The 26289-nt window shown below is 43.4% G+C and overlaps 2 protein-coding genes across 6 annotated transcripts in view; one reads left to right on the top strand and one right to left on the bottom strand.

The window, feature by feature from the left end:
* BRWD3 (bromodomain and WD repeat domain containing 3) overlaps nucleotides 1–370 on the bottom strand; it is a 78796-nt gene extending 78426 nt beyond the window's left edge. The window contains exon 1 of the mRNA XM_081847848.1: nucleotides 3–370. Coding sequence (XP_081703974.1) covers nucleotides 3–36 — 34 coding nt within the window. The 5' untranslated portion in view covers nucleotides 37–370. The remainder of the gene's footprint in view (nucleotides 1–2) is intronic.
* LOC309334019 (uncharacterized protein) lies at nucleotides 132–26289 on the top strand (the record flags this gene model as incomplete). Of its 5 annotated transcripts, XR_014152783.1 has the most annotated exons (5): nucleotides 132–395; nucleotides 829–899; nucleotides 20178–20437; nucleotides 23260–23595; nucleotides 25986–26289. XR_014152783.1 is itself a non-coding variant. In XM_081848190.1 (4 exons), 4 exons carry the CDS (start codon nucleotides 132–134, stop codon nucleotides 26081–26083), a joined length of 693 nt encoding a protein of 230 aa, XP_081704316.1. In that variant the 3' UTR covers nucleotides 26084–26289. The 5 variants fall into 5 exon arrangements, 4 of the variants coding, with proteins under 4 accessions (XP_081704316.1, XP_081704317.1, XP_081704315.1 ...); XM_081848190.1 differs by lacking the exon at nucleotides 23260–23595; XM_081848191.1 differs by lacking the exon at nucleotides 25986–26289 and having other exon boundaries at nucleotides 132–383; nucleotides 828–899; nucleotides 20305–20437; nucleotides 23260–23823.

The following is a 26289-nucleotide window of genomic DNA, read 5'->3' as shown; positions in this document are numbered from 1 at the left end:
ACCGGCTTCCAGCTGAGTCGGGGCGGCCGCCGCCATCCCTCCTCTTTCCTCAGAAGAAGGCCCGTCAGGAAGGAGCACCGGGGGAGAAGGGAAAGGCGCCGGGGGCGCCGCCGTCGCTGCCGCTGTTGGGGATGGTCCCTGTCCCAGGAAAGGGCGGGCGAGCTGCCTGCCTGAGGAGCGGCTCCTGTTACGACCGCCCGGAACAGCCCCAGCGGCAGGGTATATATGCTGCCGCTGCCGCACGCCGCCTCATTAGCGCCTCGCCGGCTCCATATAGCCCCCGCCGCGGAGGAGGGACCGAGCCCGTGCCGGCCCTCAGACTGGCTGCTCGCCTGAAGGGGAATGGAGGAGGACGGAGAGAGGGGAGAGACAGCGGCGGCTCCGTAATTACGGGGGGGGGGGAGGGAGAGAGAGAGAGAGAGAGAGAGAGAGAGAGAGAGAGAGAAGGGAAGCAGGCAGGAAGGCTGTTCAGTAGCCGAGGGAGCCTCCGGCCGCATGGGGGCGGTGGTACGGGGTGGCCTGTGGGAGGCGGCCGAGGCGGCGGTCGGAAGAGGCAGGGAAGGCGGAAAAGGGGAAGGGGGCTTGGGCCTAGCGGAGCCTGAGGCCTGCACACCCCGAGGGCCTTGGGCTGCCCCCGATTACGCCCCTCGGCTTCTGCGGCTTGGTTTTTGCCTCAGATTGGGAAGAGGTGGCCATGGTCGTCGGCTGTCAGTTTCAGAAATGTCGGCTGCTCGCTTGCTGCGTTTAATTTGTTGATTTTATCCATATGCAAAATAGTATAAAAGATTATTATTTAAAACCCCATCCATTGTTGTTGTTGCTTTCAGGAGTGCAGGGATGCGTTTCCGAGCTCCAGATCCTCCTGCCCCACAATTATCCTCACGCAGCAGCCTCTTGAGGTAGGTTAGGCTGAAAGAAAGCCTCCCTAGCCCAGTGAGCGTCGTGGTGGAATGGGGGGATTTGAACTTGGACACCCCCCCCCCAAATTCGGTCTTGGCAGGGCATGTATGGAGATGTGACGATCACTTGTCAGAGCTGTCAACATTTCGTGCAAGGGAGTTCAAAAAGCACACATTATTATTAACACAGTAGGTGTAAAGGTAAAAGGACCCATGGATGGTTCAGTCCAGTCAAAGGTGACGGGTTACAGTGCTCATCTCACTTTCAGGCTGAGGGAGCTGCCATTTGTCCACAGACAGCTTTCTGGGTCATGTGGCCAGCATGACTAAACAACAGAACACCATGACAGAAACCAGAGCGCATGGAAACACTGCTTACCTTCCCACTACAGTGGTACCTATCTACTTGCATTGGCATGCTTTCAAACTGCTAGTGGCAGGAGCTGGGACAGAGCAATGGGAGCTCACCCCGTCGCGGGGATTCGAACTGCCAGCGTGCCAGTCGGCAAGCCCAAGAGGCTCAGTGGTTTAGACCACAGTGCCAACAGACTAGTCATACCTCGGGTTACAGACTCCAGGTTGTGTTTTTTCGGGTTACGAACGCACCAAAACCCGGATGTACTGGAACGGATTACTTCTGGGTTTCGGCGGTCGCGCATGCGGAGAAGCACTAAATCGCAACCCTCACATGCACAGACGCAGCGCTGCAGGTTGCGAACGTGCCTCCCACACGGATCACGTTCACAGCCCGAGCATCCACTGTATGTTGTTGGCATCCACCTATCTTTAGAGACAATGGGAGTGAAATCAAACTGTTGTGTTAGTTGCAGTGAAGCAACCTTTTCAGGGCGCAAGCCTGGCCAGTGTGTGTGGAAGTCCTGAGCTGCCCAGATAATAATAATAATAATGATAATAATAATAATAATAATAGTAATAATAGTAATAATAATAATAATTTATTATTTGTACCCCGCCCATCTGGCTGGGTTTCCCCAGCCACTCTGGGCGGCTTCCATAGAAACCAAAAATACACTAAAATATCACAGATTAAAAACTTCCCTGAACAGGGCTGCCTTAACATGTCTTCTGAATGTCAGGTAGTTATTTATCATTTTGACATCTGACAGGAGGGCGTTCCACTGGGCGGGTGCCACTACCGAGAAGGCCCTCTGCCTGGTTTCCTGTAGCTTTGCTTCTCGCAATGAGGGAACTGCCAGAAGGCCCTCGGCGCTGGACCTCAGCGTCTGGGCAGAACGATGGGGGTGGAGATGCTTCTTCAGGTATACTGGGCCGAGGCCGTTTAGGGCTTTAAAGGTCAACACCAGCACTTTGAATTGTGCTCGGAAACGTACTGGGAGCCAGTGTACATCTTTCAAGACTGGTGTTATGTGGTCTCGGCGGCCGCCCCCAGTCACCAGTCTAGCTGCCGCATTCTGGATTAGTTGTAGTTTCCGAGTCACCTTCAAAGGTAGCCCCACGTAGAGCGCATTGCAGTAGTCCAAGTGGGAGATAACTAGAGCATGCACCACTCTGGCGAGACAGCCCGCGGGCAGGTAGGGTCTCAGCCTGCGTACCAGGTGGAGTTGGTAGACAGCTGCCCTGGATACAGAATTGACCTGCGCCTCCATGGACAGCTGTGAGTCCAAAATGACTCCCAGGCTGCGCACCTGGTCCTTCAGGGGCACAGTTACCCTATTCAGGACCAGGGAGTCCTCCACACCAGCCCGCCCTCTGTCCCCCAAAAACAGTACTTCTGTCTTGAAGAAGTTCAACTTGAATCCATTAGCCGCCATCCATCCTCCAACCGCCTCCAGGCACTCACACAGGACCTTCACCGCCTTTACTGGTTCTGATTTGAAAGAGAGGTAGAGCTGGGTATCATCTGCATATTGATGGACACCCAGTCCAAACCCCCTGATGATCTCTCCCAGCGGCTTCATATAGATGTTAAAAAGCATGGGGGAGAGAACAGAACCCTGAGGCACCCCACAAGTGAGGGCCCAGGGGTCTGAACACTCATCCCCCACCACCACTTTCTGAACACGGCCCAGGAGGAAGGAGCGAAACCACTGTATAACAGTGCCCCCAGCTCCCAGCCCCTCTAGACAGTCCAAAAGGATGTTATGGTCGATTGTATCAAAGGCCGCTGAGAGATCCAGCAGAACTAGGAAACAACTCTCACCTTTGTCCCTAGCTCGCCGGAGATCATCAACCAGCGCAACCAAGGCAGTTTCAGTCCCATGATGAGGCCTGAATCCCGATTGGAAGGGATCCAAATGGTCCGCATCCTCCAGGCGTGCCTGGAGTTGTTCAGCAACCACACACTCAATCACCTTGCCCAAGAATGGAAGATTTGAGACTGGGCGATAGTTGGCCATACTGGCCGGGTCTAAAGATGGTTTTTTAAGAAGCGGTTTAATGACCGCCTCTTTCAGCGGATCTGGGAATGTTCCCTCACAGAGGGAAGCATTCACCACCCCGCAGAGCCCATCGCCCAGCCCTTCCCAGCCTGCTTTTATTAGCCAGGATGGGCAAGGATCCAGGAGACAGGTGATTGGTTTCACGCGTCCAAGCAGCCTGTCCACATCCTCGGGGGTAACGGATTGAAATTGATTCCATGCAACTTGACCAGACAGAGCTCTAGCACTCTCCCCCCCCCCAGCCCTGCTCCCACGGTGATATCTAGCTCCTTCCGAATATGAGTGATTTTATCTGCAAAAAACTTTGCAAAATCGTTGCAGGAGATCTTGGGGTCTTTACAAGGCCCCAGTGGTAAAGGTGGTTCCGTTAAATTGCGAACCACCTGAAAGAGTCTCCTGCTACTATTTTCTGCAGATGCAATAGAGGCGGTGAAGAAAGTCTTCGCCGTCGCTATCGCTACTTAGTAGGCTCGACGTTGAGCTCTAACCTGTGTCCGGTCAGATTCGGAGTGAGTTTTCTGCCACCGACACTCTAGCCGTCTCAGCGATTGTTTCATCGCCCTCAGCTCCGAAGAAAACCACAGGGCTGTCCGGGCTCCATGCAATCGGAGAGGGCGCTTCGGAGCCAGACAGTCGATAGCCCTGGTTAACTCCGCATTCCAGTGGGCCACCAGGGAATCAGCTGAAAGGCCATCAACATGGGATAAAGCATCCCCTACCACTCTCTGGAAACCATTTGGATCCATTAAGTGGCGGGGGCGGACCATCCGAATTGGTCCCACCTCCCTGCAGAGGGGAAGGGTCGCGGAGAAGTCCAGTTGCACCAGGAAGTGATCTGACCATTGCACTTCTTTTGTTTCACTTTTACTTAGTGTCACGTCACTAGAGGTGAACACCAGGTCTAAGGCATGTCCATGACTATGAGTTGGGCCAAACTTATTCAGGGACAGCCCCATGGAGGCCATGCTTTCCACGAAGTCCCGAGCAGCCCCTTGTAAGGTCGTGTCGGCATGGATGTTAAAATCCCCTAGGACAACCAAACTAGGTGTCTCCAGGAGAAAATCCGCCACAACCTGAAGCAGCTCGGACAGGGAATCCTTGGTGCAGCGGGGAGGTTGGTACACCAAAAGGAAACCTGTACTGCCCCTATTGCCCAACTTCCAGAACATGCACTCGGAAAACTGGATCTTCCCAGTAGGACACCCGGTGCAAGCTAGTGACTTCCTAAAAATCACTGCAACCCCCCCTCTCCGCCCACATGACCTGGGTTGCTGTGTGTAAGAGAAACCTGGTGGGCAAGCAGCGGCAAGGACAGGCCCATCTGCTTCCTCCAACCAGGTCTCTGTCACACATGCCAGATCAAATCATCCATCCACAATCAGGTCGTGGATGGCAGTGGTTTTATTCATCATTGACCTGGCATTACACAGCAACACCTTCAGGTTATGTGGGTTTCCCCTGTTGATTCCAGTATCCATCCGGTCAAGGCCAGACCCGGAGGCAGGGATAGTCTTCAAACAACAACTAAACCTGCCTCCTCGGTAATGACATGGTCTGGTCTTAGCGTAACTCCGCCTCCTGCCCATGATCACCGAGATCGGATGTCCCAGTGCTTCCGCCCCTGTGGAACTCGTCCCAGCCATCGTTTTGGCTGGGGCCCCACTCCCAGACAGCCCTGATCCCGCCCCTTAAAACAAAACACAAACTATACAGAACCAATAAAACAACAACAACAAAAAAGGAACAGAACAATTATACTAAAATTAATCCCCAACCAAATATCCATCCCACCCACCCACCCCCAACAAAGGAAAAAAGGAAAAAAAGAAATAAAAATTTAAATTGCCACCGACTGCTTGAGGACATTTTAAAGCACATTCACCACCTGGAACAGGGAAGCAATGGCAGAACACTTCCCTTTTTTAAAAATAAATAAATAAATTTTTATTTGTTTTCCAAACACATAATTAAAAACAAACAATAAACAAACTAAAAAACATACAAACATATAAACATGTATAATTCCGTTATCTTGTTTTCATACACCTTATTTCTCCGACTTCCCCGTACCTCCCTTTTACTGCATCCTTATTTTTTACATTTCTTTAGCAACTCTCAATAATTAATTATTTAATTCACTTTCATTACAATCCTTTTTCTTTAACTTATTAGTTACAGCTGCAATTCTCTATTTCTTATTCCCTGACATCTAGCACTCCTCAATTTTACAATAATTTTTAAGATATATCTTGAATTTCTTCCAGTCTTCTTCCACTGTCTCTTTCCCCTGGTCACGAATTCTGCCGGTCATCTCTGCCAGTCCCATATATTCAATCACCTTCGTCTGCCATTCTTCCAGAGTAGGTAGTTCTTGTGTCTTCCAATACTTTGCGAGAAGAATTCTTGCTGCTGTAGTCGCATACATAAAAAACGTCCTATCCTTCTTTAACACCAACTGGCCGACCATACCCAGGAGAAAAGCCTCAGGTTTCTTAGAAAACGTCCGCTTTAGGACTTTCTTAATTTCATTATAGATCATTTCCCAAAAGGCCTTAATCCTCGGGCAGGTCCACCAAAGGTGATAAAAAGTACCTTCAGTCTCATTACACTTCCAGCATTTATTATTGGGCAAATGGTAAATTTTTGCAAGCTTGGCTGGGGTCATGTACCACCTATAAATCATTTTCATTATGTTTTCTTTTAAGGCATTACATGCCGTAAATTTAACACCGGTGGTCCATAACTGTTCCCAGTCAGCAAACATAATGTCATGACCGATGTCTTGTGCCCATTTAATCATAGCTGATTTCACCGTTTCATCCTGTGTATTCCATTTCAACAGCAAATTATACATTCTTGACAAGTTCTTAGTATTGGGTTCTAACAATTCTGTTTCTAGTTTGGACCTCTCCTTCTGGAAGCCTATTTTCCTGTCCTGTTTAAATACCTCATTTATCTGATGATAATGCAACCAATCTCGTACTTTAGACTTTAATTTCTCATAACTCTGTAATTTAACTTTTTCACCATCTTGTTCTAAAATTTCACAATATTTTGGCCATTTAGACTCCATATTAAGCTTTTTCACCTCTTTAGCTTCCATTGGTGACAACCACCTGGGAGTTTTACTTTCTAACAAATCTTTATACCGCATCCAAACATTGTATAATGCTTTTCTAACAATATGATTTTTAAAGCCCTTATGTACTTTTACCTTGACATACCATAAATATGCATGCCAACCAAATCTAATGTCGAACCCTTCCAAATCCAAAATGTCTGTATTCTCAAGAAGCAGCCATTGTTTCAACCAGCAAAAAGCTGCCGATTCATAATAGAGTCTTAAGTCCGGCAGGGCAAACCCCCCTCTTTCTTTTGCATCAGTTAAGATCTTATATTTTATTCTGGGCTTTTTGCCCTGCCAGACAAATTTAGATATGTCTTTCTGCCACTTCTTGAAACAGTCCATCTTGTCCAAAATCTGCAACGTTTGGAATAAAAATAACATTCTAGGCAACACATTCATCTTAATAACAGCAATTCGGCCTAACAAGGAAAGTCTCAGCCTTGACCATATATCTAGATCTTTCTTTACCTCTGTCCAGCATTTATCATAATTGTCCTTAAATAAATTCACATTCTTAGATGTTAGATTTACCCCCAGGTATTTCACTTTTTTCGTTATCACTAAACCTGTTTCACTCTGAAACTTCTCTTTTTCAGCCATTGTAAAATTTTTCTCCAACACTTTCGTCTTCTGTTTGTTCAATTTAAATCCTGCCACTTGACCAAATATCTCAATTAATTCTAATACTCTTTTGGTACTAGTGTCTGGCTGTTGCAAAGTCAATACTAGGTCATCTGCAAATGCCCTTAATTTGTAATGTCTAGCTCCGACCTGAACTCCTTTAACCAGCTGGTCCCCTCTAATCATATTTAACAAAACCTCCAGGACTGATATAAAAAGTAAAGGGGATATTGGGCATCCTTGTCGTGTACCTTTTTCTATAGATATTTCTTCTGTAACCACATTATTTACAATTAACTTTGCTCTTTGTTTAGAATATATCGCACCTATACCATTTTCGAAACCTTGGCCTACCCCCATTCCTTGGAGATTTTTCTTCATAAAACTCCAGCAAATATTGTCAAAAGCTTTCTCCGCGTCCACAAAAATTAAAACAGCCTTCCTATTAATGTCCACTTCTAACATTTCCAAAATATCTATAATGTTCCTCACATTATCTGACATATGTCTCCCCGGAAGAAAGCCAGCTTGGTCTTTATGAATCTCCCCTAACAACACTCTCTTTAATCTTTTTGCCAAAATGTCTGCAAAAATTTTGTAATCCACATTAAGTAATGATATGGGGCGGTAGTTTTTAACCTGGTTCTTTTCATTCTCAGTTTTCGGTATAAGTGAGATGAAAGCTTCTTTCCACGATTCGGGTGCCTTTTTCCCCTCTAAAATTTCATTACAAACTTCTTTCAATGGTTGTATTAACCATTCCTTCAGCGCTTTATAATATCTGGCGGTCAAACCATCTGGTCCTGGAGATTTTCCCAATTGCATATTCTGGATGGCACCCTCTATCTCTTGTCCTGTTATTTTCTCATTCAAGATCGTTTTACTTTGCTCTGAAATTTTTGGCAGTCCATGCTTCTTAATAAATTCTTCTATTTCTTGTTCGTTAATTGGCCCTTGTGCATATAATTTCCTAAAAAAACTTTGAAAACAATTACTTATCTCGTTTGGTTTGGAGATGATTTTTCCGTCCACTTCTAAACTTGTCACAGTGTTCATTTTTTGCCTCTTTTTCAGTTGCCATGATAGAAGTTTCCCACATTTATCCGCCGATTCAAATGTCTTTTGTCTCATTTGCTTTATTTTCCATTCTATCTCTTGATTCATCAGTTCCATGTATTGCTTCTGATAATACTTTATTTCTCTCAAAATCTCATGAGACTTTGGTTTAGACCTCAATTTCTTTTCACCTTCTTTCATCTTTTCCAAAAAAAATTCTTTCCTCTCATTCTGTTTTTTCCTCTTTATAGAATTCTGTTGTATTAGGAAACCTCGCATCACGGCCTTGCTTGCGTCCCAAATTATTCTTTTTTCCGTTTCTGTTCTTAAATTTATCTCAAAGTAATCTTTCAGTGTTTTTTCGGCCTTCTTATAGATCTCTTCATCTCTGAATAGGGTGTCATTCATTCTCCATCTAAAGGATCCAGTTGATGTTAGTTTCATCTCCATCTTCACCGCGTTATGGTCGGAGCAAGTCTTTGGGCAGATTTCTACTTTTTTTATCCTTGGCGCCATACTACTAGTTACCCAAATTTGGTCAATTCTTGTCCATGTCATTTTTGCTTCAGAGAAAAAAGTTCCCTCTCTCAAGAGGGTTCCTTGTTCTCCAAATATCAATTAAGTCCATAGTTTCAGTCATCTCAAAGAAAGTCTTTGGTAGTCTCCCTTCCTTGGAAATTACTTGTCTCTGTGCCTTATCCATGTTTGTGGAGACAACTCCATTCATATCTCCCATCAATACTACTTTATGGTCTAAATAGTCCATTAAGATCTCATGCAACTTCTTAAAGAATTCAGCCTTCCCTTCATTTGGTGCATAAATTCCAACTATCAAAATTTTTTCTCCTTGAACTTGTATTTCAATTGCCAGGTATCTTCCTTGTTCATCTTTAAATATCATCTTTGGGATCAATTTTTCTTTTGCATAAATCACCACACCTCTTTTCTTCACTTTATCTGATGAAATAAATTCTTGTCCAAGTCTCTTATTTACCAACAATTTTCTATGAACCCTGGTCACATGGGTTTCTTGTAGACATATTAAATCTAATTGTTCTTTCTTCAATATATGGAAAACTTGGCATCTTTTTCGGGGAAGGTTCAAGCCATTACAGTTCCAGCTAAGAAGTTGCAGAGACATTTTGTTGTTAGGTACCTGTTCCTCCAACTGCTCCTAACTTTTGTTCCTCTTCTGATGGTGGTATAAGTCCAAAAGATCAGTTTGCGATATCTGTCGATCCTCTTTCTTCTGTTGTTGTTTCTACTGTTCCTTTCTGCAGGTCCTCCAAATATCTCTCCAAAAACTGTTCTTTGTCCTGAACTGTTTTTATTTTAATTTTCCTTCCTTTAAATTTAAAAGACAGTCCTTGTGGAAACTCCCACCTAAAAGGTATGAGATTTTTCTTCAGCAGAAAGACCAAATCTTTGTAGAGGGTCCTCACCTCCAAAATATATTTAGGGATATCTTTAAAAATTTGTACTTGACAATTTTGGATCTCCAAGGCCTTTTGGTAATGCAAGTTCAGTAATTTGTCTCTTTCTTCCTTGGATCTCAATGTGATTAAACAATCCCTTGGCTTCTTTCCTTGCCTCCTGCCCAGCCGAAAGGCTGCTGTTATTTCAAATTCATCTTCCTCCAAATCTTCTAACCAAAATTCCGAAAAGTTCTGTGTAAGGAAGTCCACAAGGCTATCACCCTCGTTTTCAGGAACCAATCTCAATTTCAGATTTTTCTCCTTCCTCTGTAGCTCCAGCAAAGACAGGGCTGCATCATGTTCATTCACTTTTTTTGTAATCGGTGCAAGCTTTTCCCTTGTCTCCTCAGCTGTATTTTTAGCGCTTTCGGCTATCTTTCGTGTTTCAGAATTCTCTTGAATCAGCTTATTAATAGAATCTGTATTAGATGCCACACTTGCTGTGTTCAAGTCCAGTCTTGCTGTCAGTTCTGTCAATTTTTTAGAATTTTCCGTGGACTGCTTTGTCAATGCTTCCAGAGATTGGTTTATTTTAAGCAGTGCCTGTGTCATTGATTCCATAGATGCTGTTGGTATTTTTTCCTGTGCAGCTGGTATTGTACCTGTTATTGAGCCCCTTTTCTTTTGTGTTTGTTTTACTTTAGATCTAGTTACTATCTCTTCTGCTGGGCCGCTCATATCCTCAAGGTCGTTTCTCACAGGAAAAGCTTGCAAGTGGAAAATCCCACTGTTTCTTTTTGACTATAACAGTTTCTCTTTAAACCCTCTAGAGGGAGCATTCAATTGTATCCAAGTGAAAAGAACAAAGAAGAAACATAGAGCTATGAGTCAAGAGTTCAAAAGTCCACAATAAAACTTTCTTTTCCCCAAAAGTTCAGCAAAGTAATTCCAAATAGAGCCCAGTAACTTTGTCTCAGACAAAACCCCAACTTTGTATCCAGTCTCCACTGACAGCTCACTTTCCCGGTGCCTTGCTCAGGCAGTTCAGCCAGGGGATTTGTTAAATTCGAGCAGGATAGCAGTGTCCAATTTTTCTTCCCCCTTTTCCCCGTTTATTGGGGGAAGTTAAAGTTTGATGTCAGTTAGTCAGTTTAAAAGGTTGTTTTCTTTTAAATGCAGCTTTGATTTTTCGTTGCTTTACTTGTCATGCAGTTCGGGGAGGCAGACTTCCTTAATTTATGCCTTTCCCGTTTTCAGCCAAAGTTCAAAAATTTAAATTTCTATGTCCCATTCAATCCCTCGATCTTACTCACGGGTGTTACGGTCAGATTTCTGTTTCAGGAAGGGAATCGGCGCTCTCCGTTCATGGCGACGCGGCTTCACTCCACGGGCTGGGTTGCGACTCTCAGCACCGCGCTCACTCCCGATGCCGCTCCAGAGCCTTTAAAAAGGCTCTTTCACAGTACCGGGGAGCGCAAAAGGTGCCCACCGAGTCTCCTTGCTCACAGGCTTCCGCGCCTGTGATTTTAGGGGTCCCCCGCTCGCCGTAGCGGGTCAGACCCGAACTCGCGGAGCAGTCCTCCTTCGGAGCTCGAAGCAAGGACCGCCATTAAACGCTGGCGCTGACCGGAAGTCTGCAATGGCAGAACACTTCCCACACTTCCCCAAAAGTTTGTTCCAAATAAGGGCCTGGGCCACGCCCCCTGGGCCAGTTGGGAAAGGCCCTGGAAGGGAGCAGGCCCTGCAGTCCTCACCCAGCCGATGGTCCCAGATGACAAGACGCACACCCTCGGCCTCTCTAATGTGGTTCAAAGGAAAGACCAGTATGTTTGGCACCAGTTTAGCTGCAGGAGCCTTAGGAACTCCACGCACGTGTAGGGCTTACTCCTTAGCTTTTTCTCCCAAAGATGTCCCACGAGGCAGCAGAGGTTTAGGATCAGAGTTTTCCTTCTCCAAGATGCATGGGCGTAGCCAGGATTTTTGTTACGGGGGCATAACCTCAGATTTGTAATGATTTGTATTTATCGATTTGGGGAGCAGCCCCCCGCCCCCCCTATGCCCATGCCTAGATGGGCTACCTTCCCAGGTTGACAGGCCCCATCCATCACTCACTTGCCACTACAGCACATGTAGAAACCACCTTGTTGACAGTCCACTCAATCCACCAGAGCCTGTCTTCACATGCAGGGGAAGTCCCTAAACTAGGGTTTGAGAGCTATTGGCTACCCTCACCTGCCTTAACCAGCAGTCAAAGCAGTTTCATGGGGTGTAGTCACTGTTGCATACTGACAGCATCTAGGAGCCACAGGTGAAAGCTGAGTACACATTGGGGGCCAAAGGTGGGCAAACTATCCAAGAAGGAACACAATGTGTCCCCACCAGAGGTACCAACCCACCCCATACACCCCCTTTTACACTACAGGCATTGCATTATTGAGATATGAGTGGGCTTTATTTTGGGAAATACTGGTTCCTGTGTGTGCATTGGGTTTGTATGTGTGCCTGCTGATGCACAAATAAATGATATGACTAACATTGGGTTGGCAGTTAGACCCCTCACTTAAGAAATGTTCTAATTTCAAGCAGAAGGGTGGTTTTGTTGCGTTTTGAGCAGTCTGTTATTAATATTCAGAGAACACGGCTGTTTCTTCATGGCAAAAATTCTGAAGCAGGGTTTCTTAGCATTCCATTTCCAGAAATATTTTTAGTGTAGTAGTTGCTATTATATTAGTTTAAGAGCAAAACGAGGATTAGAGGTGCTGCCTTGATTGAAGTATAGTCTTGCAAATTGGGGGGGCATGGGCATAGCAGGGATTTTTGTTAGAGGGGCAGGCTTTCGTTGGGGAGCAGAACCTCAAATTTGTATTAATTTTTATTGATATTGATTGATTTGTGGGGCAGCTGCCCCTTCTTGGTTATGCCCATGGGGTGGGGTGTTAGTCTGAATACCTGGGCACTCCTAATTCCTGGATCAGCCAGGCCAGCCTGATAATCAACTGGGAGATCAGCCAGTAATAAAGACAAGGGGAAGATAAGGGGCCATTAAGAAAAACAAATGGGAGGGGTCCATCCCTCAACCCAGAGTTCATTTGGAAGACAAAAGAGAATTTTGAAGTAGAGTTTTAAGCATTGTGCCTGGAATTTTTGCATTATGTGAGCTGAGTAGGGGGGTTGGGCTGAGAGGTAAAGTGGGAGTCTGTAAAACACAACAAGTTGGAGAAGGAGAGTCAGAGCCATGGCTGAGGTCAGTTTGAAGCCAAGGTTGCAGCTATGGGAGAAGCAGGACCTTCTTATTTGTTCTTTGCTTCTAATTCTCCCCACCCATTCCTTTATTTTGAATATTTTCTTCTTTCGCTTCTTTTTAACTTTCCTTCTTTAAATTTGAAAACTTCCAGCAAATTTCCAGCAAAAATATGACGTTGTTCTGATTCATGTCAAATATGGCAGCATCCACTTTGCTCCTCAGGGTGCCACCCCCATTTTTTTTGTCCACTGTTGAAAGGTAGACACTACTTCTCTACCTGGTGGCACATCAAAATATGCACCATCCCATCAAGTTAACAGCTGAATATTTTTCATTTGCAAAGTAACAACAAAGCTGATTTGTGGTGAATGTGGAATAGTAGGAAAGGAGGTATCAAGAAATACCAAAAGGAGAAGGAAGTGGGTTTAGAAAGAAGGAAGTTAAAGTAAGGGAGTATTCATTCAAAGGATTACATTTTATATATATATATATATATATATATATATATATATATATATATATATATATACCCCCCCAATTCCTTCTCATAATCTAGAATATTTCTTCAGTTGGTTTGCCACATACTTCCTGTGAAAGGTTATCATATTGCTAAATATGTCAGACCCTCCAAGGGTCCCTGTTTTCCAGGGACGTTCCTGATTTAGAGAAGCTGTCCTAGTTTCTGATTTGATCCTGGAATGTCCCGCTTCTCCTTAGGATGTCTGTACTGTATTATCATTGGAGAAATGTTGGAGGGTATGATAGATGTCCCTCTTTTCAAGAGAGAAATGTTGGAGGGTATGGAGTTATCCAAGCCCCGAGCTGCCTGAAGGCACTCTTGTATAGTTTTTTAATGTTTGATGTTTTATTATGTTTTTAAATGTGTTGGAAGCTGCCCAGAGTGATGGGGCAATCCAATAAGATATGTGGGGTATACATAGTAGAAATATTATGGAACGGGGCGCCCCTATTTTCATCAGAGAAATGTTGGAAGGCATGTTATGACTATTATTTCTCCCTTTTTCATGCTTCATACACTAACAAATTAGCTAGTATCTGTTATTATGTTGGTTTTTCATTATATTTCCAGTTTACTTATAGCATTGTTCTGATTATTAAGGTTTCATGTAAAATCCCCCCCCCCACACACACACATAAATCTTGGGACCAATAATACAGAAGTGCTGTGAAGCAGTTGTTTCTGAAGACGACGCTAATAGCAAATTGCTTATTCTAAGACATTCAGTAATTTCAAAATATCAGCCATATCCCCAGGAGCTAGGTTTGATGCTCTAGCTCAGGCATGCCCAACAGGCAGATCGTGATCTACCGGTAGATCACTGGACGTCTGCGGTAGATCACTGGTAGATCATCGGCTCCCCCCAAAGAAGCTGAACAACTGTGGCTCCCCTAAAAAATGCTCTGACCTGAACCCCCAAAAAGGGGATAGATCACTGCTAGTTTTTAACTGAGTAGATCACAGTCTCTTGGGAGGTGGCCAACCCTGCTCTAGCTGTACAAGTTGTGCATTTTATACTCAATAGGTTGCATGGCATGCTTTTTTTAACTGATACCTACTCTACAGACCGCCCCCAGGGCCCCTCATAGCCCCGTTTTGTGTGGCAGCCCCTCTTTTTGTACAAGTGCCCCGGGGTTCAGGCGTTCTGGTTTTTTTTTCCGGCTGCGGCAGCTGCATTGGGAAGGAGACGTGGGAGCTCCTTCCGAAACCCGAGTTAGTGGTTCCTAAGCTTTGTAATGAAGACGGGTGGGACTCTAGGACCCTGCTGCCTGAAGCCAGGCAAGTCCATCCTATCTCAGTTTACGCTTCCATAGAAGGATCATCGGGATCTCTGCCATCCCTTCCGTTTCTGGCTTGGAAAGGCACCCTCGCCATAGGAAATCTCCAGGAAGCGGCATCCTCAGTGACTTCTTTCCAATACGACCCCTCCAACGGTACCGCTTCTTTCTTTTTCTTTGACTCCATCGGGGATTCTTACTGTGTCTCCTCCATCACCATCACCGGTTCCCAAGAGCGCTTGTCTTGCGCGCGCGCGCGCGCGCGCACACACACACACACACACACACAGGCTTAAGCAAATTGATGTTTATTTTATTTTATTGTTATTTGTCCACCACGATCATATCGCTCAATGTAAAGAGCTTGCGGCTTGTTCTTTGTTTTCCGCTCCAGAAACTAAAAGGGGATGGGGGAGGGGAGACCAAAATCCTCTTGCAAATCCAGCCCTCCAAAAATAATCCCCCCATTTGGCTACCTGAGCCATTCATGGATGGAGCAAGGGTGGATGTGCTTGCCAGTTGAGTTTTGGGGTGCTCTAGTTCAGTGCCTGCTGTTGGGGGGAGGTGTGCGGACAATTTGCAGCTATTTTTTGTTTTTCTGCCTGCCTGTTGAAGCCCATCCCCAGTCATATTTGCAAATTTACTTTGAAGTAAGCAACCTTAACTGGAGTTAAGGTTTTGCTCCCAGGCAAATGTGCAGGACTGGGCTTCAGGGCTGCATTCCGAATCTTTTGCATGCTCACATGAGAGTAAACCATTGATCTCAAGAATCTTTGCAGTAAAAGCATACAGAATTGGGCTGCTGATCTTTTTGGCCCTGGCCCTGCTCCCTCTTTCAGCTCCTGCAGAAAGGTGACTTTGAGATGCCTTCCCTCTTTCAGCTTAACAGGCATATATATATAGAATATATGCATTTGGAAATTAAGATGCAGATTATGTTGATGATTGGGCTGCTGTCAGTGCAAATTACAATTGCTGGGTTTAGATATATTGTGATGTATTTTAAGTATTGATTTTAACCAGCTTGTTTTTGTTGTTCTTTATTTTATAACTGATTTTTGAAATGTTATAAGCCGCATTGAATCCCAATTTGGCAGGATAGAAATATATTGCATAATTAATAAAATAAAATAATATGAGAGGAAGTGGGTTGGAATCCATGTACATTACTTTTGAGTTTCCTGGAGGATAAACATGCAAATTTAGTAATAAGAACATGCAAATTTGGCATCTCACTTATATTAGTGTGGCTCAATATTTTTAGTACATATTTTTAAATGTGTGGTTTTTAAAGCACAAAATATATAAGAAATATTCCTACACTAAATTATAGAGGAGTAGTGAGCAGAGCTTCATACACACAGAGCTGCATATACGCGAAAATGGAATTATAATAGGTACAAATGTAAGGTTCTACACTTAGGCAGGAAGAACCAACTAAACAAACATTAAGGTGAGAGATACCTGGCTTAAAAGAAGTACACGTTAAAAGGATCTAGAGCAGTGGTTCCCAATTAGAGGTCCAGGAGCCCTTGGAATGCACCCAGGGGGTCCACGGCCCCATCCCTTGCCTCCCCCCAACAAAATTTTTGTCATTTTTGCATGGTAATATCACAAATTTTATGGTCTAAAACAACAATATACTGGCCAAAATTAGTTTCGAAATCACACTGCAATAACAATTTTGACCCTGCAGTATGCAGGAATATATCACTCCTCATGCAAGGGAGGACAGTTGATTTCAAGGCACCACCAATAGGATGATAAACAGGGCAGCTGATCGCCTTCAGTTCAAGGCACCATGGTACTATCTTCCCCTGGCACTGAGGTGGAGCAGCTTTTCTCATCCAGCAGGAAAGCAGAAGCAGCCACAGTGGAGGTACATCTTCAGTGGCTGCCCCACTGATGCATACCCCCCATCCCAATCCCTTCCTACTCAACCCATGCAGTGGAGGTGACTCTGCTTCCTTTCCTCCCTCCACCCATCCAATCTCTGCAGCTTCTTCCCTCATCCCCACGCCTGATCTCCAATTTCAGACATTGTGACATATTGAAATATTGTGATGTTTAATTGCTGATATATCACGATGTTGAAAACCAGGTATCTCTCAGCTCTGGTCTGTTTTTTAGTGTACCTAAAATCCTTTGGTTATTAAGAGCTAACCCACATTTTGTTCAAAAAATTGCTTTGCAGAGGTAACTACCATGGAGTTATCAAATTTTTCAAAAGTAGGGGATCTGCGGCTTGACTTCTGAAAAATAAGGGGTCCTCAGTAATTAGCTAATTGGGAACCACTGATCTAGAGGTCTTAGTAGACCACAAGCTGAACCTGAGTCAACAATGTGATGCAGCAGCAAAAAAACAAAAAACGCTGTTCTAGGCTGCATCAACAGAAGTATAGTGTCCAGATCACAGGAAGTAATAGTCCCACTCTATTCTGCCCTGGTCAGACCACACCTGGAATACTGTGTCCAATTCTGGGCACCACAATATAAGAAGGATGTTGACAAGCTGGAACGTGTGCAGAGGAGGGCAACCAAGATGATCAAGGATCTGGAAACCCAACCTTATGAGGAACGATTGAGGGAATTTGGTATGTTTAGTCTGGAAAAGAGGAGACTGAGAGGAGATAGGATAGCCATCTTCAAATTAGTGTTTGAAATTAGCTGGGTCCCAGGCAAGTGAAGATGCCTGGGCAGTACCATACAGCGGTGAAAAACGTTATAATTAATTGTTGTAGCTTGTCTTCACTTACCACACTCCACTGCCCTGCTCACAGTTGTGAAGAATATTCTTACGTTATGAATGGTTTGTGTCACCATTAAGAAAAAGAGGTAAGGACTGTTCCTGGATAAAGTGACTTTCCTTCTTTAAGTTCTCAAAAGTTCTTAACGTAGCTCAAGGTTGTCATCTGAACTAGCCAGATGTTTAACTGATAATCAATCACAATCAGTCAATCCTTTGCAAAAATAAGACTTCACAGCTGTCTTGCCCCAAAATGGCAACCAGACATTCCTTTTCGGTGACTGTAATCTTGGTATAAGGAGCCATTTGGTGCTTAGTTTATATATCTGAGTTTCTAACACTGCTTCAAATATCTGTCACATGGAAAATGGAGCCAGTTTGTTTTCTCCTGTTCTGGAGGGGGAAGGCATTCATCCATGAGAAGAAAGGAGACTTCCACCAAACATCAGAAATAACTTTCTGGCAGTAAGAGCTGTTCCCTTGATGGTGCACTCTTATTTCCTTGGAGGTTTTTAAGCAGAGGTTGGATGGCCATTTGTCATGGATGCATTTGATGAGATTTCTGCATTGCAAGTAGTTGGAGTACATAACCCTCAGGATCTCTTCCAATTCTACAATTATATCAGTAGCCTGCTCCAGAATAATTTGGAGCAGAGCTTTCAGGGAGGTTCCTGTTTTGTGGGAAAAAGTATTGCTCTTGATATATGGTGGCCAGCCACTCTTTGTACTTAATGGAAACAGTGGGACTTCTTTTTTCTTCCAACAAGCTTTACTGGCTGGATGAAAACAGATCTCTTCCTCATTTGTTCATTTTGTATTGTTTAAAAATTGTTTTTGTAATGTTTTGTGCTGTTTTTAAAGTAGCTATTTTTATGGTATAGTTGTAAATCATAGAATTGCAAGGGATCTCGAGGGTCATCTAGTCCAACCTGCGATGCAGGAAGGTAAACTAAATCTTACATGGCAGGAGGCCATCCAACACATGTAAAACACAATTCAGTAATTACTGCTAGTAGAGTAATCAGTGGACACGGGTGGCGCTGTAGGTAAAACCTCAGCGCCTAGGACTTGCCGATCGCATGGTCGGCGGTTCGAATCCCCGCGGCGGGATGCGCTCCCGTCATTCGGTCCCAGCTCCTGCCCACCTAGCAGTTCGAAAGCACCCCCGGGTGCAAGTAGATAAATAGGGACTGCTTTATAGCGGGAAGGTAAACGGTGTTCCGTGTGCTGCGCTGGTGCCGGTTCGCCGGAGCAGCTTCGTCACACTGGCCATGTGACCCGGAAGTGTCTTCGGACGGCGCTGGCTCCCGGCCTCTAGAGTGAGATGAGCGCACAACCCTAGAGTCGGACACGACTGGCCCGTACGGGCAGGGATACCTTTACCTTTACCTTTTAGTAGAGTAATATTATGAAGCTGCTTATATACAGAGTTCAGCCATTGGCCCATTGAGTCTAGGACAGTGTATGTCATGTAGAGTATCACCATGGCTGTGCTAAGAGGCAGCTGCTCTCTGAAGCGGGAAGTCGTGGCAAACCCCACCATGTGCACTCCGGGGGGTCGGGAGAGAGAATGCATCGTAATTCTGTCACTCTTAAAAATGACTCTGTGTGTTCATACCCTCCAACATTCCTCTGATGAAAATGTCCCTATTTTCATCGGCGGAATTGTGGAGGGTATAACTCTAGGATCACAAAAGGGATGAAGGGCAGGATATAAATCTATATCGTTAATAAACGAATATTCTTATATCCCATATTGAACCTATTATAGAAAGGTAAGAGTCACATTTGCCGTTCCACCCATTTTTGCCTCTGGATTGCCTATCACTTCCATGTGGCCCCATCCCTGGCCAAGATTCAGTATGATGTACAGCAGGGGTCAGCAACCTTTTTTAGTCGTGGGCCGGTCCACCATCTCTCAGACCATGTGGTGGGCCAGACTATATTGGGGGGGGGGGATGAACGAATTCCTATGCCCCACAAATAACCCAGAGATGCATTTTAAATAAAAGGACACATGCTACTCATGTAAAAACATGCTGATTCCCGGACCGTCTGCGGGCCAGATTGAGAAGGCGATTGGGCCGCATCTGGCCCATGGGCCTTAGTTTGCCTACCCCTGATGTACAGTCACTACATCATGTGTGGGCACATGCCAGCTGACTGGCACTTTCAGAGCTAAAGGCTGCGTGAAATTCTCTCCATTAAGGAAGGTAAACAGCGTTTCCGTGCGCTGCTCTGGTTCGCCAGAAGCGGCTTTGACATGCTGGCCACATGACCCGGAAGCTGTACGCCGGCTCCCTCGGCCAATAAAGCGAGATGAGCGCTGCAACCCTAGAGTCATCCGCGACGGGACCTAATGGTCAGGGGTCCCTTTACCTTTACCTTTATATGCCCTACTATAATAATAGCAATAAGCAATAAGATAACATAACATGCTGACAAAGAGACCGAGCTTGTGAACCAGGAGCTTCCCTGGTTCAGATCTCACCCCATCTCTCACCTTTGACTTCCCATCTTCTATATGAAGTTTATGATTCTAGATAACTATTGATTTGTTTTTATCAGCCTGTGAGTTCCTTGCACTCAATGAGGGAGAAGTGGAGTAGGAGAGATGGAAATTAACAAATGGGTGATGGTGGGTGCAAATGTCATGTCACACTGGTTGTTTAGCCAGGGGTGAGGGCAGATGTAGAAAGTGAGTGCCATTTAAGAAGGTCTGCCTGGCCTAGATGGGCGCATATTGGGTAAGGGATACAGTGAGCAGACTTGCTCTCCCTCCATGCTGTCCTGGTCTTCCCTTAGTTCTTAATTTTGTGCTTTGTAAAAGTACTTTATATGTGTATTCATAGCAGTGACCAGAGGAGGAATGACCCCTGGGAGGAGCACAGAAAGAAGAAATGCTGTGGTGCATCTGCAGCAGCACAACTGGATGCCTATCTGCACCAGCTGCAACAAAACATGTCTCTCCTATATCAGTCTCTACAGCAACAGCAAGCAACCTTCCAGCAGTTTGCTCTCATCCCCAAAGCCACACTCCTCCATTGTCTCCTGAGACAGATGGATGACAACCAACCACCTCTTGTAATTCTTAAACAGCCATGCAAAACAGGTAAGTCAGTGTTATCGTCTCCATGTTTCAGAAGGCAACATGGAAACTTTGTGAAACTGGTGCTCTTTGGAAGTTTTGGACTACAATTCCCATCTGCATGTGCAGGCTAGGACTCATGAGAGTTGTTGTCCAAAACATCTGGAGGGCACTAGATTAACAAACGGCTAACCCAGCAACAAAGGTCCACATAGTTAAAGCTATGGTTTTCCCAGTAGTGATGTATGGAAGTGAGAGCTGGACCATAAAGAAAACTGATCGCCGAAGAATTGATGCTTTTGAATTGTGGTGCTGGAGGAGACTCTTGAGAGTCCCATGGACTGCAAGAAGATCAAACCTATCCATTCTTAAGGAAATCAGCACTGAGTGCTCACTAGAAGGACAGATCGTGAAGCTGAGGCTCCAATACTTTGGCCACCTCATGAGAAGAGAAGACTCCCTGGAAAAGACCCTGATGTTGGGAAAGATGGAGGGCACAAGGAGAAGGGGACGACAGAGGATGAGATGGTTGGACAGTGTTCTCGAAGCTACCAACATGAGTTTGACCAAACTGCAGGAGGCAGTGGAAGACAGGAGTGCCTGGTGTGCTCTGGTGCATGGGGTCACGAAGAGTCGGACACAACTAAACAACAACAACAACAACCCAGCAACATTGTGACCAGAGTCTTAGCCCCGTCTTCTGTCCATTTCTCCTTTAGCTTCATATTCTTCCTCTTCCATTATCCCAGAGCTACACAATGCTCAGTGATGTAACTGCCGTTACCATCTCCTAAATTCTTGTCCTGGGGTTTCTCTTTCCCACCGCAGCTATTTGCTTTGTTTAAAATCTGATGCCAATTCATTACCATCCTGCTTTATATAAATACTTCCCCTAGATGGAGCTCCATAACCAACAATTGCTTTTAGTACTACGGTATAGCGCAAGGCTGAATTCAAAAGACTGCTTATTCAAAGAGGTCTTTCTTCTTTATACTATCTGTTCTGTTTCCAATTCAGTCTGCTTATGCAGAAACAAATGCTGGGGAGTCCATAAAGTACAGATTTATTACTGTAAATTATAAAAGCTGTTCATATGATTGGTGGGGAAACAATTTCATATAAGGCACAGTATAATCTGTTCTGCTGTGGACTGATTTATAATCTCATAGCTGCTAGGCAGCTGTTATGTTCTATGTCCTGGTGTTCTACAGGATGGTACACACTTTATAGCTGCAATATATTTGATTCTTATAAATCAGACAATTCTCTATCAACTGTAATTGTATGTGTTTTATGAATGATACATATTATATAATATGTGACTAAGTACGGATAAAACATGGAAAAATAATGTAAAAGGTAATGGTGATTCAGTGATGTAGAAATGGATACTGTCTTTTCTTTTTTTCTTTAGAATTCTTCACTTTTTTAAACCTTTTTTTAGAACCCCACCCCCGAGACCATTCCATTGTAACTACCCAACCTCCCATAATTTCAACACCTCTTGACTACTTTCCGTTTTAACAGAACAAATTCTACAAATCACCCTCCATATCTCCTCAAAATCATTTCTCCTACATATTCCCCTTCTTACCTTAATGACACATGTTAATTTATCATTAATAGCTATATCCTGCATCTCTTTATACCATTCTTCCATTTTATATTCTGCTTGCCCCTTCCTAGCTATAATAATTCATGCAGCTGTCAATAAATTAGACTACTTCTCCAGGTTAGTGATCTGGCCCTGAACCCTGGTTTAACTGTTATTCAAACCTACCTTCTTTCATGCAACATGTATTTTCCATACATAAAATTATCATCCATACACCCCACATGTAGTCTCTTGCAAGAGGTATTTTTTCCCCTCCCCCATTTAGATTAGGAATTGAGCTGTTGGTTTTCTTCAGCTTACTCTTTTCGAACTTCTCAACTTCAGAGAGGTCATGTTTGTCCCACATCTTGGCCACGGGAAAACAAGACACCTCAAGGACTGTAGGCTCACAGCTGTTCAAGCTACTTGGGCTTTGCACTATCTGCTAGTCCAGTACTTTCCCAACTTTTCATGTCGGTGACACACTTTTTTAGACATGCATCATTTTGCAACATGGTAATTCAGTTTTACTAGCAAAATGGAGGTTAAACTAACCCCTTTCCAGCCCCAGGAGGAGTGTGGGGAGCATTCACACAATACACCTACACACTGCAACGGACACACTAATGTGTCACGATACACAGTTTGGAAATCTCTGTGCTAGTTGGTTCACTTAAAAATCAACATTCTTTTCCATCTCTACTCTTAGGTGTTTTTAGCATAGAGTAATCAACTGTTTTTGAGTACTTCGTCAGGTTTAATTTAAACAAGCTTTCTATTTAAAGCTATTAAAATAAAACATCTTAACTATTAAAAAGAAACTTCTCTGTGCTAATATCATCATGTTCTTGGGGTAATGCTTAAAATTAAGTTCAGTGTGGTGTTTTACATCTTTATGGAGGCAGTCAGGTAATGGGAAGAAGTATGCATTATGTTGATGTGATGCAACCATTCATATTAATGTGATAGCTTATCACTGAGGAACATTTTTTTTTTTCATTTTCTGTTGCATGAGATTTTTCAACTGTTCTTATATGTTCTCTCAATGCTGATTTCAAATCTGAAATTGATTTTCGTGTACGTGCTGTAGTTATCTTGCAATTTCCGACTTTTGCCAATATGTCATATTTACACTGGGGATAAGTGGACACTGACACGTTGATCTACCCTAACCACATGGTAATTATTGTTTTGCAAACTTAGTTTTTATTTATTTTTATAGTTTTGTAACCTAAATATCTGTATTTTTCAGAATGGACCATGGCTTCTTCAAGTAGACAAAAATGTATAAACAAGCCTGATACCTTGTTATGTATGTGGCTGCTACACACTTCCTCGTCAAAGATGCAATATAACAATGTTTATGAGGCGTGCTTATAAAAGCTATTTTGAAATTCCCCATGGCGACCAAGACAAGAAATGGGCTCTGCATATTGTTTGTCACAATTGTGAGGAAATACTTAGAGACTGAACAAAAGGAAAATGGAAGAGTATGCCTTTTGGGGTTCCCATGGTTTGGCGAGAACCCAAGGGTCATACAAGTGACTTCTATTTTTGTTTCCCAGTGGTATCTACAATTGTTATTCAGGTACTTGGTAAAGCCTTTCTGCTGACCATTTTGAGATCCACACAGATGATCCAGTTGTGCTCCTCACCAGGTTCACTTCCTTCATCTTTAGAAGAGACAAACCCCTTAAAAACTGGAATTGGGAGTTCCTCAGAGTGTGGGATAGGTCTAATTGCTGAAGGAATACTGGGATAGGCGACAGCATGTTGGTTTTTCTTGCCAATACCCTTTGTATTGACCAAGCAATAATAGCATAACAAATGGCATCAGGCTTGTTTACACATTTTTGTCTACTTGAAGGAGCCATGGTCCATTCTGAAAAATACAAATATTTAGATTACAAAACTGTAAAAATAAAGAAAGTTAAAGTTTGCAAAACAATAATTACCATGTGGTTAGGGTAGATCAACATGTCAGTGTCCACTTATCCCCAGTGTAAATATGACATACCGGCAAAAGTCGGAAATTGCAATATAACTATAGCATGTACACGAAAATCAATTTCAGATTTGAGATCAGCATTGAAAGAACATATAAGAACAGTTGAAAAATCTCATGCAAAAGAAAATGGAAAAAAATGTTCCCCAGTATACTGTGTATCCCAAGGGATTACATTTTTTTTGCATACAGTACCTCCAACTGTACATAGATATACATGTCATTTTCAATGCTATACATGTCATGCTCAATGCTATATAAGTCACTTACATTTATACTCATATTACACTACTTTGGCCATGTGTTAAAAAAAAATTGAATTCTTGCATTGTAAAAAACAAAGATTATGGTGAAAAGTGAAAAACAAAAATTGCAAAAAACCCTAGAGCTTACAGAACAAAACCAACTTCAGATCAGCATGTCGAAATTAGGTTAGAACAACTGCAGGTGTCAATGCAACAAAAAAATTGTTCCCCAATGATTGACTATATTTCAGATGGTTTTCTGGGACAGGAATGTATTTCTATATTGAGACTCAAAGCATGACTGCAGCTGCTAATAAACAGGGAAGGATATTACAATCGCTGTACTCTGTGATCTTTTTTACAGTTTGTCTTCCTGGTGTAAAGACCTGAATTTGCTTCAGTGTCTGATTTATGTACAGTTTAGGCGTGATGAAAGGGAAGCTTGAAGTATGTGTTTTATTTTCTCCTCTTAAGAGAAAATAGGTGGCTTGCTGCTTTTGGTGGTGGAACTCTTCAACCAAGCCTTTGGCTAACTAACATCCTATATCCTTTTAAATGTCTTTGTGGGATAGTGTGTGGGGGGGGAGAGGTTATTGATTTGTTTTGCTCTTGTTTTTATTATGTATTTTAGTTTTTTATCTAGTCATTTTATGCTGTGAACCACCCTGAGATCTACAGATGAAGGTCAGTATACAAATTTAATAAATAAAATAAAGCCTCACTAGTTCAGAGATAGATCCATCTCCAAATTAGGCAGTCAGGTAAGTTTTGTGCCACTGATTTTGTGTGGACATCTGTACTGATGAAACTGTGCTTTTCTTTCTTTCTTTATTTTTGCCACCCATTCTAATGTGTGATAAAGATAGGCAACCTATGGCCCTTCAAGGCATTCATTGTGAGAACCCGTATGTGTGCCCAAGCCACCCTTGCCACAGAATTCCTCCAGTCTTTAACATCACCAATTTGTTCTGCTGTCGGTGGAGGGCATGACTGCAATAGGCATTAAGGAACTGGAGTTGTTTCCTCCAGTTGTTTTAGGTTGCTTTACTGTTGCTTTATTTTTTGCTTTAATTTTTAAAAATCTGAAGAAATTTTTAAAGAAAGCGTGAGTGTGTGCACACACAGACACAGTGCTTTGTTTTGAGTTCATGACAGCATATTCTCTAACTTTGCCACAGAAAATGTTGTTAGGATGCTGCAGCTGCATCTGTTGAGCTGTCAGTTCATGAACTGCAGGAAAAGGTTGAAGCAACAACAAACATGTAGCTTGGAGAATGGAAAACTGAGTGGGGTCACGATGGCATTCATCAAATAATTGAAGGGCCCTTGATTATAAGAGGGAAATGGCTTGTCCTTTGCTTCCACAGGATTAGTTCTAATGGGCTTGAGTTAGGTAGATTTCAGTGGAACTTCAGAAGCAGTCTCTTAATGGAAAGAGAAGTTCAATAATGAAACCAATTACCAGAGCACACCGCTCTCAGGGTTGATTTATATGAACAACTCGACATAATTGTTTGCTCTGAAACTATCATGATTCAGTCTCTGCATTGTAGATAGAATTTGCTGATCTGGAGGCATAAGTGCAGAAAGCTTTTTCTTTTATATTTTTCCATTCCAACCTCCACATGCCTCTCATAAATATTTTTACCCATCTCTTGTAATTCCTTCTCCCATTCTCCTTTCATACTCAACTCATTATGCCTTGCTCCTTTTCATTCCTCCTTCCAGGTCCCTTTTACATTCACCTCTTCATCACTGGTCAGCTGCTGGATTCTGCCTTTTTAGCTGGAAAAGAAAGAACCTACTCATCTGACTTAATTTACTAGGGTTCTTTACTTTAGCAACTGAAATAAATCAGCCTATTAACATCATCAGGAGCAGATGTAGACTGTGCTGCAGAAACCAGAAACTTGCCCACACACCACTCTTCCATCTGCTGTATTCTTCTAAATTCATATTCTCATTACTTGTGAAGAGCTCTCATTTTATCCTAAGTTTTGTCATACTTAAATAGAAAATTGAAGCACATCAA

Source organism: Podarcis erhardii (assembly GCF_964252035.2).
Source record: "Podarcis erhardii genome assembly, chromosome: Z".
NCBI lineage: Eukaryota > Metazoa > Chordata > Lepidosauria > Squamata > Lacertidae > Podarcis > Podarcis erhardii.
Note: the sequence above shows the minus strand (reverse complement) of the source record. Positions and strands in the feature narration are given on the sequence as shown.